General features: G+C 36.6%; 1 protein-coding gene across 1 annotated transcript; it reads right to left on the reverse strand.

Annotated features, from left to right (window-relative positions):
* Window positions 1-1,919: 1,919 nt before the first annotated feature.
* Window positions 1,920-12,313, reverse strand: LOC139965842 (derlin-1-like). The gene is made up of 8 exons (XM_071968623.1): window positions 12,151-12,313; window positions 8,698-8,866; window positions 7,891-8,002; window positions 6,805-6,869; window positions 6,441-6,467; window positions 6,169-6,317; window positions 5,343-5,453; window positions 1,920-4,658 (listed from the first exon to the last, which is right to left on the reverse strand). The coding sequence occupies exons 2-8, from the start codon at window positions 8,854-8,856 to the stop codon at window positions 4,517-4,519; spliced, it is 765 nt and encodes a 254-aa protein (XP_071824724.1). The 5' UTR covers window positions 8,857-8,866; window positions 12,151-12,313; the 3' UTR covers window positions 1,920-4,516.
* Window positions 12,314-14,778: the final 2,465 nt, after the last annotated feature.

Genomic DNA, 14,778 nt, shown 5'->3' on the forward strand with positions numbered 1-14,778 from the left:
TTTGTACATATCTAATAGCGGTATATTTTTAGTTAAACTTATTGGGAAGCAAGTTTCTAAAAGCTTTCCCCAAAAAATGTTCAAACTAGGGAAATTCCCATGACAGACAGCGCTGAACGTGGCAAACGGCATAGAAAATAAACACTGTGTACCCGAATAGGTTATTAAAGGTTATTTAGATGCACAGAGCAATCAAGCATTCCAAGGAAGCAAACGAAGATATCTCTAAAAACCGTCATTGTTAAAGTTCAACGTTGTAGCCGCGGAGGTTTGCTGATTGGGTCAAAGGCTGTGGTGTGAATATGCGGAATGTTGTTAGCAGCACAAACTTTACCATGTGAAGCGAGACGATTCTGATACCGAGGGGACAGGAGGAAATAGACAGAAATGGTGAAGTTTTCAGTCTGGAAGCTTTGTTCATTTTGGGGAATTAAATAATGGCGTTAACTTTATCTCCTTATTACGGCTTAGTTACTAAGTGACAAGTAAACACAAATCAGTTTTTATCACTTTTATACATTCTTCCTTTTTTCTCGAAGATGATTGGTGCTTGGAGGTTATACACGACCGGAGAAGTTCATGTTATTAAAGTTGTCAGAACACTAATGCCAAATTCAATATTTAGTAATTATGCAATGTATTAATGGGTGCCCAGGCATCTCTAAAGAAGGTTTGTGAAATTAGTAATAACTTTATTTTACAGGCATTGTGGTAACAGCCCCTCATAATTCCTGCTTCTATTTCCTCTTCCTTTTTTTAACACCCTAAAGTTTCATGTGATGAAGGAGAATGAGGGGATGAGAAGGACTTTTAATGTATCTAAAATCGTTCTCCTTCGAAATTTTCTACTGCGGTCGAAAATAATCGATAATGCATGTAAAGATTTATTTCCCACTCTCTCTCTGCATCATTATGATAATTTCAGTGTTGTGGTATTCGTATCCATATTCGAATCCAGGGTAATGTACTCATGACCAGGGACCTGTATCCGTACCCTATGCAGGCGCGTAGCCAAGGGGGGGGAAGGGGCAGCCGCCCCCCCTTGAGCATATTTTTTTTAATGTTTTTATGATATCGGGCTACTATTTTCAAAAGAGAAAATGCTAAGATGCAACTTACAAGGCCTGGGAAGTGCCATTTCCAGCGATCTGGGAGGCATTTTCAGCCAAAATTTTCTTGTACGCTTAGCGCCAACATGGTGGCGCTACGCTTAGATAGTTTGCAATGCCGAATCTACAGTTTCGCCCCTCCCTTGGCAAATTCCTGGCTACGCGCCTGACCCTATGGTCCGGACCCTAACCTTAAAGTTCTAAAAATTAACACCCCCATAAGTTCACTTTAAGTCCCCCAAGTTCACTTAATTATCATTACTGACATGAAGTTGGTGCAAAATGGCTACATCTTTTGTTATTCAAAGTCAGGTTTTGAATAATATTATGAAAACTTAACAAATTATGTTATTAATACTCTAACATCTTAATGAATTTGGATATTTCAAAACTTTTCTATCTTTTTTGTTACATTGGCAGTTAAGGAACACATCATTAAGCCATTTTTAATTTGGGTTCAATGTAAAGAATGTACCTGGCAACATTTGAGTGACATCATTATCATCAATGGCCTGCAAAGTTACTGTAGGCAAAAGATATCAGGTATGTCTCACTTGGTGGATCTACAAACAGCAAAATACTAGTTTCAAAAACTCTCAAAAATAGGGCATCAATTGGAGTTGTTAGTTATTTAAATGATCATTACCAAATTCTATCTGGTCAGAACAGATATCTTCAGATCTCTTCATATAAGATAATGATGCAGATGAATTTGAAAATTTGACATTTTGCCCCTTTTTCATATTTTTCCCCCTTCATTATATTGACATTATTTCAAATTACAAAGCAGAGATGCCTGTCAGACAAAAGTTTGAATTTTTATGAAGTCTGGACTTTATATGAAGTTTATTTATACAATGTTGATCAGCATTCCAACTGTTCCATGTTTGATGGAATTATCAACAAATACATAACATATACAGAAGAGCTTATGGTAATTAAGACTGCAAACATCACAAAACCCTCCACTAAAGATAACTTTTTTTACCAGCTGAAGATTTTCTCATAAGAAAAAGTTTTCTTCAAGCCACCATATCACAAGTTTACACATGAAACATACTGTGACATTAACATAAGTGTGACACTGTACTCATCAAGCATACAGAATGATTGCAACAAAGTGTGGGTTTCTAGGTGATCAAAAACCCAGCTACTTGTTGATCTGTTATGATGAATTAATTGAGATTGTGGTAATTTTGAATTTGGACCAGACAACATGACTAGACTAAAAGATGACAATTTACTTTAATTCCAAAAGTGATTCTGTCTTGATAATTTGCATGCACTAGATCAACTTACACAATTCATAAAAATGGTAAACATTTAAACACTTTTTAAATACTAATCAGGCACCCAATGCTCCATCTCCTTTGCCACCCCCACCCCATCCATCTTAATCCTCCTCCTCCCCCCATCCCTCTTAATCCTCCTCCTCCTCCCCCATCCCTCTTAATCCTCCTCCTTTGGCATCTAAGCTAACAACTTGACTAGAAGAACTAGATGATCATTGATCATCTCATTGTATTGTCAGATCTTTACTAAATATATTGCTGTATGTTGTAACATTACATCACTCTGACTAACCAATTGATACTCACACATGATTGCCTCAATCTATATAAGAGTTTGATTTCACTGGCTGGATACAACAACTAACTGCTCCTTATTAGAGAATTACTAACAATTTAATCCATGACAACTTTTGACCCACAAAAGTATTAAATGCCAATAACCTTTTGCTTTCCATTGCAATTCTTTGTGGTATACTCTTAATTTCAGATTTCCAGGTGCAATTTTAAAGAACAGTAAAGTCTAAGATGATGCTTTTTGAGTACCTTATCTTTGCTTTAACTGATGAAGATGGCTATTAAACCCAATTCAGGTAAATGAAATGAAAAAAATGCAGCTTTATATATTTAACAAATAACCTATAAGATCAGTCAAAATTAACTTCACTTATCAAGTTAGTATCTTATAACTGCAGGCAACTTGAATAATACATTACAAACGGTGATTAACGTGCTGTTTCGACTCTATCTGTCAAACAAAACATATATGAGGGTATTACAAAAGTTGTGACATAGAAGAAACACTGCCACTGAACTACTCTGAATGCAGGTTCTGAAACCTCTTTGAAATTTGCCTCCTACAGTAAACTTCTTGAGAAAATTGCAACTACCAGACAAAGATATGTGTAAACAAGTTTTATTATGTTACGAACGTTATTAGCAAGCTACATACAGGTGGTATAGTCCAGGATATTCAGCATCTTATAACTATCCACAGACTACCCACACTCCAAGATTAATGTACGTTATTAGCAAGCTACATACAGGTGGTATAGTACAGGATATTCAGCATCTTATAACTATCCACAGACTACCCACACTCCAAGATTAATGTATGTTATTAGCAAGCTACATACAGGTGGTATAGTCCAGGATATTCAGCATCTTATAACTATCCACAGACTACCCACACTCCAAGATTAATGTACGTTATTAGCAAGCTACATACAGGTGGTATAGTCCAGGATATTCAGCATCTTATAACTATCCACAGACTACCCACACTCCAAGATTAATGTATGTTATTAGCAAGCTACATACAGGTGGTATAGTCCAGGATATTCAGCATCTTATAACTATCCACAGACTACCCACACTCCAAGATTAATGTACGTTATTAGCAAGCTACATACAGGTGGTATAGTACAGGATATTCAGCATCTTATAACTATCCACAGACTACCCACACTCCAAGATTAATGTATGTTATTAGCAAGCTACATACAGGTGGTATAGTCCAGGATATTCAGCATCTTATAACTATCCACAGACTACCCACACTCCAAGATTAATGTATGTTATTAGCAAGCTACATACAGGTGGTATAGTCCAGGATATTCAGCATCTTATAACTATCCACAGACTACCCACACTCCAAGATTAATGTATGTCGTCCAGTTATAGAGTTGTTGACAATTGACAATTCATTATCATGAACGTTAAATATGAATCTAAGAGACTGACTTGGGTCAGCTTGCGGTTTTGATAAGCCAATGAGGCTTCTTTGCGAGTTCCTGCTTGCAGGAGGATCTAAAATACATACAATACATACATACTATATCTGACATGGTTACATGTATAAGATGAGGGTGAAACAGCCATGACAAATGTACAAGTGCAGGTAACGATATCTTAGTTCAGAACTAGAAAAAACAATTCAACTCTTCTAGTTCTACGAGAGAAGATAGTTTACTGTGGTCAATTTTGAGCAAAATCCAGAATAAAATCCAGGCCAGAGGTCTGTTGATCAATGCGATGACTGTTGGATACATTGCACAGTACAAGATATAATCCAGACAGTTGGAGAGTCTGTCACCAAAAATAATAGGCTGAGTTTCATTAGTCTCCTCCGAGTGGATTACCCTGGCCCCAGTTATGCCGTCCTCCTACTCCACCATTGTTCGCTTCTGGTCTTCTGCGACTAGCAGGAGCTTGGCCAAACCCACTGATCCCACCCTGACGGTTTGGGAAATACTTGTACCTGAACCACAAGAAAAAGTCAAAGGCCACATTGTTTCTGAATCTAAACTTTCCAAAGACAGTGTAATTCAAACATCTTTGTGAGTAGAAATACTCTTAGAAGGTTATGAGAATTATGAGAAACTCAACTGATAACAGTAACAAACAAAACAATCTTGTTTAAAATCTTGTTCTAGTTCTTGAACAAGAAACAATGTCAAATCACGACTCTCTAAACAAAGTAAATTGAGCATAAATTAAGCATAAAGCCCTAAGAGTCAAAATCCCAACAGAATTTAACCAAATAGTCTAAAAGAAACTACCTGGTATCAAAAGTTACCTTTTACTGGTTTGCTGGAAATCTTTCTGTCTGTACCATTTAGGGCAAATTGCATGCAGATAACCTGATACGTTCTTATAATCATGTACATCAGTGAATAATTCTTTGTCCTTTTCCTAACAATATAAAATCTGTGCTGTATATATTATAAATAATAATCAGTTAAGCCAATTACCAGATAACTGCACCAATTGGGGGCAACAACTTAAACACTTTGTCCATATATATGGAATTATGTACATGTTTCACTTGAGTGCAATTCTAATAGATATGGTTTGTTGTTCACTGAGGTTGTACAAGTTTACAAGTCTAAATGACAACATGACTGGCTGAATGAGAATTACCTGAAAGAAACAAAATACTTACAGGATGTCTGGTGTTTTCAGCAAGGTCCTGCCACCAAAGTCTTGAGGATACTTAAATGTCAAAAAGAAGTACAGATGGCCCACCAGAATGCCCAGTATTTCAGCCAGGCCACTAAAAAATAACAAGAAAAAATTAACCAAGACAACTTTCGAAATTGATCTCTGTTAAACAAATCATAGTGGGGATCAAACCAATTGCCAAAATCGACTGCTGAATAAAAATGTCTGTAAACCAGTGACAATATGTATGGATATTAAAGAAGTATTGGTCTGTATCAAATGATATTAAACTTATAAGGAAACCAAGATGACTTCATAAACACTGTGAGGAATTCCACCTAAACATCATGCTTCTAAATAAGGCATACATATGGAAGTTGATAACTTACAACAAAGCTCACTGCTTGTCTAGGAAAATGACTTCAGGAGATGATCTCTGATGTCACCAGGGAAATGTACTCCAACGTTTATGTTGCGCAACATGGTATATCGATCTGGGTCATTCCCACTCAAATTCCTAACTGAAGTCTACACACTGATCTATATCATCTTTTAGTCAATATTGTAGGTTACTTTACTGGCGCCCCCACATTCTGAACTTGCCTTTAACTTTGGGAGTAAATGTGATTTCAAGCTTTCAATCTTTGTTTGATCCCCAGAGCAAAAGCGAACTGTCGGAGCTGCCAAGCTAGAAAGAATGTTCTCCCTTGTTGCATTTCTTTAACATTGTTTTGGCTGGATCCCAGGACCAATGCAGTTATTTCTGGACTCTGTTTTAATTACTTTCAAAATCATGCGTTAAAGCCACGCACAGATAATCAACTCACCCTCCTCTGAGGATCCAGTTGAACCCTACAAGCACCCATGGCAAGTACATAGCCTTGAAGCGGGTTCCAAACCAGAAGCTGACAATTACATCACGGTTCAGTTGGCACCACACGTATAGAGCACTGAGTATCATAGGTTCCATTAGGAGCTGTGTATGATGTAAAATCATAAACAAAATGATTTACATCAATGACAAAAAAAAACATACCATGTTATAAACAGATGAATAATTACAGAGAAAGTAACCGATAGGGAAAAAAAGTTAACTTACCTGCAAGGGCGCTAAAAATCCGATGATCTGAGACAGATTTGTGGTTAAGGTAAAGAATACATACATGAATGTATAATTACCATAGCAGAAGCCTTTCTTCAAGAATGTATTACAATTGGCAATTTGTAATTGGATTTGTTAAAGTATATTTTTCATGGAAAGCTTTGAGTTACAGTAACATGTATGCAATACATTTAAAGTCCTCCTTTACAGATCCCTCGATATATTTCCTTCCTACTTCTTGACTGCCAAAATTGTGAATAATATTTATTTCTAGTGATCACATTGCAATCAGCTCACAAATTAACCTTTTCACAATATATTTCTTTCAAAATATTTGTCTTTTACAAAAAGAAAAGGATACAACAAGACAGATCCAGTTAAAAAGCAGCATAAAGATATAATCAGCTGGTCTGCCATCAAAGACACCTGTAGGACAAGAACAAAAAAGCCACATATAAAAATAAAAAAAACTTCCAAAAAGTCCTGATAGGTGACCATTGAGGATACTAAACTAACTTGACCAATCTAACTTTCTTGACTAATTAGTGTTTGTTTTTTTACTTTCATCAGAGATAGTCTTGCCTTTTCATCGGATGACTTAAAAGTGGTATTTTGAGTTGAATACAGTAGCTACCATCTTGTAGTTCAACACCATTAGATATGGTACCTGAAAACACAAACTGCCATTGTTAGTCTACAAACACCATACAAGGAATCAGTAAATTAGACTTAAACAGTTTTTAAGAAACATTAAGACAGTGCAACTAATGTGTAAGATGCAAAGCTGGCTTTGTTGAATTTAACAGTTAAATAGATTGCGGGCTATCCAATTGTGTGTGAATATTACATGGCTTGGTAGAGATAATTCAAAGTGTCAACTCAACTCAAACCTGCAAATTTCAGGCAGATGTTAACTATTGACATATCATAATCCGAGAAAAGTGCAACTAATGTATCTAGATCTATTCCAGTTTTCAAGCTATTCATGATCATATACATTTTTCAAAATGTTTGGAATGCTTCTTCAAGGCAAAATCACTAATGAAGTTGGCTCCTCAGTCAAGACCAGAATCATTGCTGTTAATGCTGCTTTATATAACTTTTAATTCTAAATTCAGCCAACTTTTTATCCTTATCCAATATAAAAAAATGCTTTGCTTTGATCATGTTATTTCAGGTCCTAAAAAGCTTTTCAGGAGCTGCCCGAAATAGTACAAAAGTTCACAATTTGCAGTGGTCTGTAACATAATCAGATCAATTTTGTACCTAAGTAATCCTTTAAAAACTTTCATGTGAAATCCATTCAGCCTATTTGAGAGAAAAACAAAGACATGATCTAGATCTGGACTTGCTTATTTAACAGACAATCAAGCACACAATACGTTAAAACTATCCACACAAAAAACATAAACAAAAACTAAAATCAAAATAGGAAGTGCTCACTTACCTGTTTCTAATCTTATAGAGTAACTGTACAGAAAATAGAGTTGGATAAGATAATGAAAGCCAGTCATCGGTGTTATAGGAAAGTAAAAAACTGCAGTGATCAAACGCCATAGCTGCAAAGTATTAGAAACAAATATTGGAATGTCATCTGGAATGACTTGTAATGTTAATGATACCTAACTGTTAGAAAATGATACAAGAAAAACAGACAGTCACAGTATGGTAGGAATGGCTATTGCCAATAAATACTGGCAGTTAAAAAAAAAATTGGTTGCAGGAATATTTTGGGGGTTGAGATTGTACATCTCTGCAAATGTAGGCAGTGGGCAAGGGCTGGAACCTAAAGCCAACATCTAGGGGAAAGTAAAGTCATGGACTCATGGTAATTGCATATTAATGAATATTAATGAATCAATACCAAATGTGACTCTGGCAATGCTTTTGCATTCAAGTTAACTCTGGAAGTAAGATTAAACACAGTTAAAACATCTGGTATCTCAAACACTTTATTAAACCCACTGAAAATGCATGAAGAAACATTTACCAGTACCTTATTTCCATCCATCAACTGTTAAATTTTTATCTTGCATTTTAGATGAAAGGTTAACCAAACATTTATCAGTAATTCTTCCAGTTCATTTCATGAAAAGTAACCTTTTATACTGACTTAAACCCAGACACTAAGAAATACACAACAAATTCAAACATATGTACTTTACTTCCAATCTCAGAATCAGCTGAGAGCATTACACACAATGGGAGACATATCTTATATAATTGTATAATAAGAGACATAATTAACTCGAACCTGAAATCTGTAAAATATATGTGGGAAGCTGAGTATCAAATTCATTGGATTAATAAGACCAAACCGTCCAACCAGTGGTACCACAATAGAGCCAGTAAACCAAGCTTTGGTTACCATGGGGATACCCCTGTACCAGTCACCAATGTCATTCTGCGCCATGTTGCAGAGACTGAAAGATAAAGAAACAAATGAAGAGAGAGTCATTAATCTGGTATTCCACAGAGAAATATTATGCAAAATGGACAAATTACCACACACATAGATAGATGTGTAGCGATAGTTTACATGGCCCGAACCATACTGTAGTATGCTGTAAATTTTCATTTGTTATCCTTAAAACACATGCACTAAATAATTGACTTGAACTGAGTTTTGGTACATCATACCTGGACTATATACTATAAAAGAACTACATTTACTACAGCAATATGCACAAATTTGCTAACATTTGCAATGGAGCCATGTGGTTCAGGGTGCACAAATTTGCTAGCATTTGCAATGGAGCCATGTGGCTCAGGGGGCAAGTGCTCTCGCACTTTTGCGAAAACCACAAGAGTCCCTTCCTATGTTGGGTTATAAAAGTACCCTTTTTCATCTTGCTTTGTAAAATATCCCCTATTATTGAAATATTTTACGATAATAGAAGAAAACTAAGGTCATTAAAAATGAGCAGTTTTTAGTCTGTAAGATATTATAATATTGAAACTTCTGGTGCGGAATGCACAGAGGATCCAATTTGTTACAAAGTTATGAGATCACTTCTTCATTTGTGCCCTCAAATGAAAATCGTATGTCCCACTCCCCTCAATGTTTCTGCCCGTCAATATTGAACACTCTTCCGTCACCCACTTGCTTGTGTTTGATAGTTATTTTTAAACATTTTAATCTTCTAACTAAACCTTTTACAATTACAAGCAGAACATACAGATATATATGTGTACATAATCATACATATTTAACAGCATGATGTTGCCCACGTCGTTCTCAAAATAGAGTCTTGGACTTTAATTTTCCCCACTCTGCATCTGAGCATCGGTGCATCCACTTCAGAATATTACCTTTTGACTAAAGACTCTTTTAATATAAACATGAACAAAATTTTACAATAGCACAATGTTGGGTGGCCCCAAAAATAAAGTCCTGGACAAAAATATCCCACTCTGCATCCACTTCAGAATATAAGCCATGGACTTAAATTCTTGTAAAAAATAGTTACTTGGAATATGATGTCAACCTGGTCTATGAGAAAATACTATTAGGATCTGGCAATATTGACTGGGCAACTGGATGATAGGAAAGGTCTCCAAACTGGCCCTTCATTCTGAAGTTACTCAGGAAAGTAACTGAAGTAAACGTTCCCCATGCTTAAAGATCTGCTTTATTGGCTCCAATTATAGCACGCTTTAGCTAGTAAAGTTTTGTGATTACATAATTGAGCTACCACGGTCGCAAATCCACCACAGGCTCTAATATTAGCCTGCATAGCTTCTTAACACCATTCTGCTCTTTGTGTAAACACTGTGTGGAAATATGTTCATGTCTACAGTGTAGTTAATCATGCAGCGTTCAAACAAAGACCCTCCTACAAGAAAAAATATGTGGCAGGCATTGCAGATTGATTGGTAAAAAGAGGTCATTTTACGACCAAGGCAGGTCAATTACGTAATTATCTGAAGAAACTTTTCCATGATAGCGTGTTATAGTTGGGGTCTAATATCTATACTATATCCTTCAACATGTTGCCATGCAACAATGAAGATACAGTAAGCTAGCACAGATAGGCCTAACAACAACTTTCGGTCAACTTAGTTTGTTGACCATGTTTCTATCTGCAGTTTAAAGAAAAGCCATAATGAAAATATCTACCCTGTGATTACTATCCATGAATTAACAACATACTCTAGTACGGACTCACAATCAATGAAAGACATAATAAAGTTATGGTGGTGTGACGTAACTTTGGTGTGTCCCCTAAATTCGCTAACTGTGTTATACAGGGTAGCTGCACTATTAGAAACTGTAGTTGCTGTGTTCAAAAATCAAATTGCAACCACTTTATCATCACAATTTAGATCTACAAAGCCTTCACGAAAATGGCCAAAATTGTCACAGCGAAACATCAAGTTTTTATTTTGAGATAATTTTGTGGTTTATTCGACCCATTTAGCGGAATTACAGAGTAATGTTAAATGCATACGTTAAGTCAGTGATATTTTTCCTTTCTTTGAGCACTTTGCCTGCCGACCTTTATAAGAATAAATCTTTCTTTTTTCTGGCAGAATCTGGTCAACCATCAATGAAACTACATCTAGCTGAAGGATAGTTCTAACTAAACCACTGAGCAAAATCAGCGAGATTGTCACCAGCGCTATGCTTTTTAAGGAACATTAATGCCGTTACGATCGCAAATTTACTGTATACCCTCATACTAGGGATGCACCGGATATCCGGTCCGGCCGGACTATCCAGCCGGATAGTGAGCAATTATCTGGTTCCGGTTCCGGCCGGATATTTTTCAAAATCTGGCCTGAATTATTCCTTAAAAAGGTGTTGGTATTAACTTAAATCAATGTAAACTATTTCCAAAAATTAATAAAAACATTCAAAGTAAGGAAAAATTAGGTTTAACATGTTTAATTTAATTTTCTCAATGGTCTGACCCACTGTTTCTAAAGATCAACCAAAATCATACAACTACTGTAATAATATGAAGCTATATACAACAAATACAGTTTGCAGTGAAATCATTTCTTGCAGCCTTCATCAGTTTAATATTGTGCAGTTAAAATAGACCATTCATATACTTATCAGTCAAAATACTGTTCCATTGAATCTTTACTTTCCCATTATTGTTGGCATTCATGTTTTCTCTGAATTTTTATGTGTGAAAACAATCTCTTATATGGGTAAATATGTCTGAATTTTTTTTAATTCCACAAACACGACTTCATCTTAGTTATAGTATGTAGATTACACCACTTCAAGTCATATTTAATCTCATAAATGGGGTCTACATTTCACCTTCTTTATAATATGCGGATACCTCAACTAAGATTTGCTCCTTGTTTCATACTTCTACTTCTTATTAATGATTTTCTTTTGTGTAATGAAAAAATCCGTTTCCGGCCGGATTTTATCCGGCCGGATTTCATGTACTATCCGGCAATATCCGGTTCCGGCCGGATCCAAAAATTTGGATCCGGTGCATCCCTACCTCATACCATAATTTCATAAACCTACCATCACCAATAATAGTTAATATTCATGGTCTAGCCGACTTGCTTGGTTGTGGCAGACCTAGGCCTGTGCGTAATCAGTAAATCGTGGAACTGAGACCAATGACATAGGCATAAAATGTTTCGCAACTCAATCGGAGCTGGAGACAACATTTAGTTTAATAATATAATGCTACAGCATGATAAACAAGCTTAAAAGCTGGAGATGTCAACTTACTTGAAGAAAAATGATAAGTACTTGGTTTTCTCACGGTAGTAACTGGTTTACAGACTCCTTAACAAATGGTTATATATTATTTATTAGGTTTCAGTAGTTTACTGCACTTACTAAACAGTAACAAGCACTGGTCTGCGATACGTGTCTATAGCTAAGGTGTACAGGCTTATGAGATGCCGATTGTGTCAATGTTTCGACACACTTTTACTTCCTTTATGGCCCAACAACTTGCATATCCAACAACTTGTATCTCAAAGAGTAGGCCTAACGGAAATAAAGTTGATCCTGTTGATCAATTTTCCCGTTGATAAATTTGAGCATTTGTATAACCGTACGAGAAATACACAGAGATTACTCCTTTATTAATGAAGATTGGAACGTGACTTTTGATCTTTCGGTCTGAGTACTAATTTGCGATTTCCATGATTCCATCTCCTGGACAGCGATTATAGCTTACTACGCATATTATTAAAACTTGACACAAAATATTAACCAGAATGCAAAATGCATTGAGGTTTCGATGACGTCAGTGCACTAGACTTCTGGTTGTAAGTATAACCATGGAGGTAAAACAGTTTTACCTCCATGGTATAACCAGAACCAGCTGTTACAATAGAAATGGCCCGAACCACCATTTTGATACAATATTACACTATGGCATGATAATAAACACAACACAGGTCAATCTACCGTACGTGGCTATACACCCAAAACAATCGGGGTCTACACAATGTTATGAATCCACACACCAAGTGTTGAAGGTATCCACGATTTTCATCGTTAGATATCATGTAAAAGGTTTATCAGAGTTTGACCTATGGTGACCTCAAAGGAGATTTGACCTCACAAGCAACAGGATTCTTGTACTCAATATGCCATGTAAACACATTAAAAAAAAACAATAATGAGTCAAACAAAGTTTAGTTAGAAATAACTTGTTAAATTAATAAATGTATAATAGTTGTTAATGTTAAAGATGTAGCTCCACTGAGAAAAGAGCATCAAAGCGAGCCCTCGACATCCGGAAGTAGCGATGGTGGGTTTCTTCATCATAGTAGTCTCATTTCATTAATGAGAGCATGGAATTTCACCCTTTTCACTTCTTTGCTGATTCAAAGGGTGGATATACCATCGCCGCGGCCCTTTTGGTCTTGACTGACGTCGCTGATGAACCAGCCACAGTAGTGACAGAAGCAACATTTCCTCATACCATCCATTTTCACCAATAAATATATGACAGGTCTACAGGAAAAGTATAGCTGAAAAGTGATGCACCCTGCACTTGGCCGTCGTACGTATACGATTTTTAAAATAAAGTATGAACGCAAGTAACGCGTGGGTTTCCACACGCGAACGCAAATTAATGCGTATCAATTTTTTATTTTGACAAAGTATGAACATTGAATCCGACATTCCCATTGTCGGGTGCGTGCGCGCAGTCGCATCAAGTATGAACCGGCCTGTAGTCTTGCTTACGTTAGACAAGTGTTAACATATAGGCCAAATCACGTAATAGAACACGTTCGTACGTACGTAGGCCTACATTTGTTATAATTATTACGTACTTAGTGATCATTACGTACATACGTAGTAATTATCACGTACGTAGGCCTACGTGGTACATACCACGTACGTACGTACCACGTCCGTACTTACCACGTACGTACGTGATATTATTACGTGCGTATGTAATCATTATTTGTTTTACCATGTCCTCCCTAGAGCTTCGTATAAATATGGTATAAAAAAATATGTTATGCAGTCGCAAACTCTCCGTCGGTGGATTAAGAGGAGAGGATGGTGTACGCCACCAAGTAGTGCCATTCCAATTTGTAAAAAAGGACGATGATTAGGGAAACAACCCTTTAGTTACTGATAGTCAGGATCTTGCAGATCTTTTGAACGACTATTTTGTGTCGGTTTTCACAAGGGAAGATACGAGTAGTATTCCAGATTTTCAGGGGGGCAGTGATAGGCCTAAACTGGATACGGTCTTATTTTCGGATGACGTTGTCTTAAAGGAGCTGCTTCGTCTAAATGTTTCTAAAGCTTCTGGACCGGATGCAATCCAACCGTATTTGTTGAAGACTTTTGCACACTATTTCTGCGTTCCACTCTCGTTGATTTTTAGTAAATTTATGGATGAAGGTTATGTTCCTAGGGACTGGAGATGTGCTAATATTACCCCAATTTTCAAGAAGGGTGATAAGACTAAGCCCTGTAATTATAGGCCCGTTAGTCTCACTAGTGTAGTTTGTAAGGTCATGGAGTCTATTGTTAAAAAGTCTTTGGTCTGTCACTTCAGCAGTCAGTCTTTGATCAGAGAGTCTCAGCATGGCTTTTGTCAAAAAAGGTCTTGTCTCACTAATATCCTTGAGTTTATGGAAGATGTAACAAGCTCACTAAATAGGCAGATGTCTGTAGATGTTGTGTTCCTGGATTTCCAGAAGGCCTTTGATAAAGTTCCCCACCAGCGTCTTTTACTTAGGCTGAAGAGCATGGGTGTCATAGGGAATTTACTGTCTTGGATCGGGAATTGGCTTGGTAATAGGGAACAGAGGGTGGTAATTAATGGCTGTGCTTCTTCTTGGCAGAACGTTACTAGTGGGGTTCCACAAGGGTCTGTAT

Source organism: Apostichopus japonicus, chromosome 3 (genome assembly GCF_037975245.1).
Source record: "Apostichopus japonicus isolate 1M-3 chromosome 3, ASM3797524v1, whole genome shotgun sequence".
NCBI lineage: Eukaryota > Metazoa > Echinodermata > Holothuroidea > Aspidochirotida > Stichopodidae > Apostichopus > Apostichopus japonicus.

Bases quoted from the DNA above. Each gene is read 5' to 3' on its own strand.
- LOC139965842 (XM_071968623.1), bottom strand. From the start codon at position 8,856: ATGGCGCAGAATGACATTGGTGACTGGTACAGGGGTATCCCCATGGTA. The intron at 6,318-6,440 runs GTAAGTTAACTT...CATCATACACAG, and splicing joins GATTTTTAGCGCCCTTGCAG to CTCCTAATGGAACCTATGAT. The intron at 5,454-6,168 runs GTGAGTTGATTA...GTTATTTTTTAG, and splicing joins AACTGGATCCTCAGAGGAGG to TGGCCTGGCTGAAATACTGG.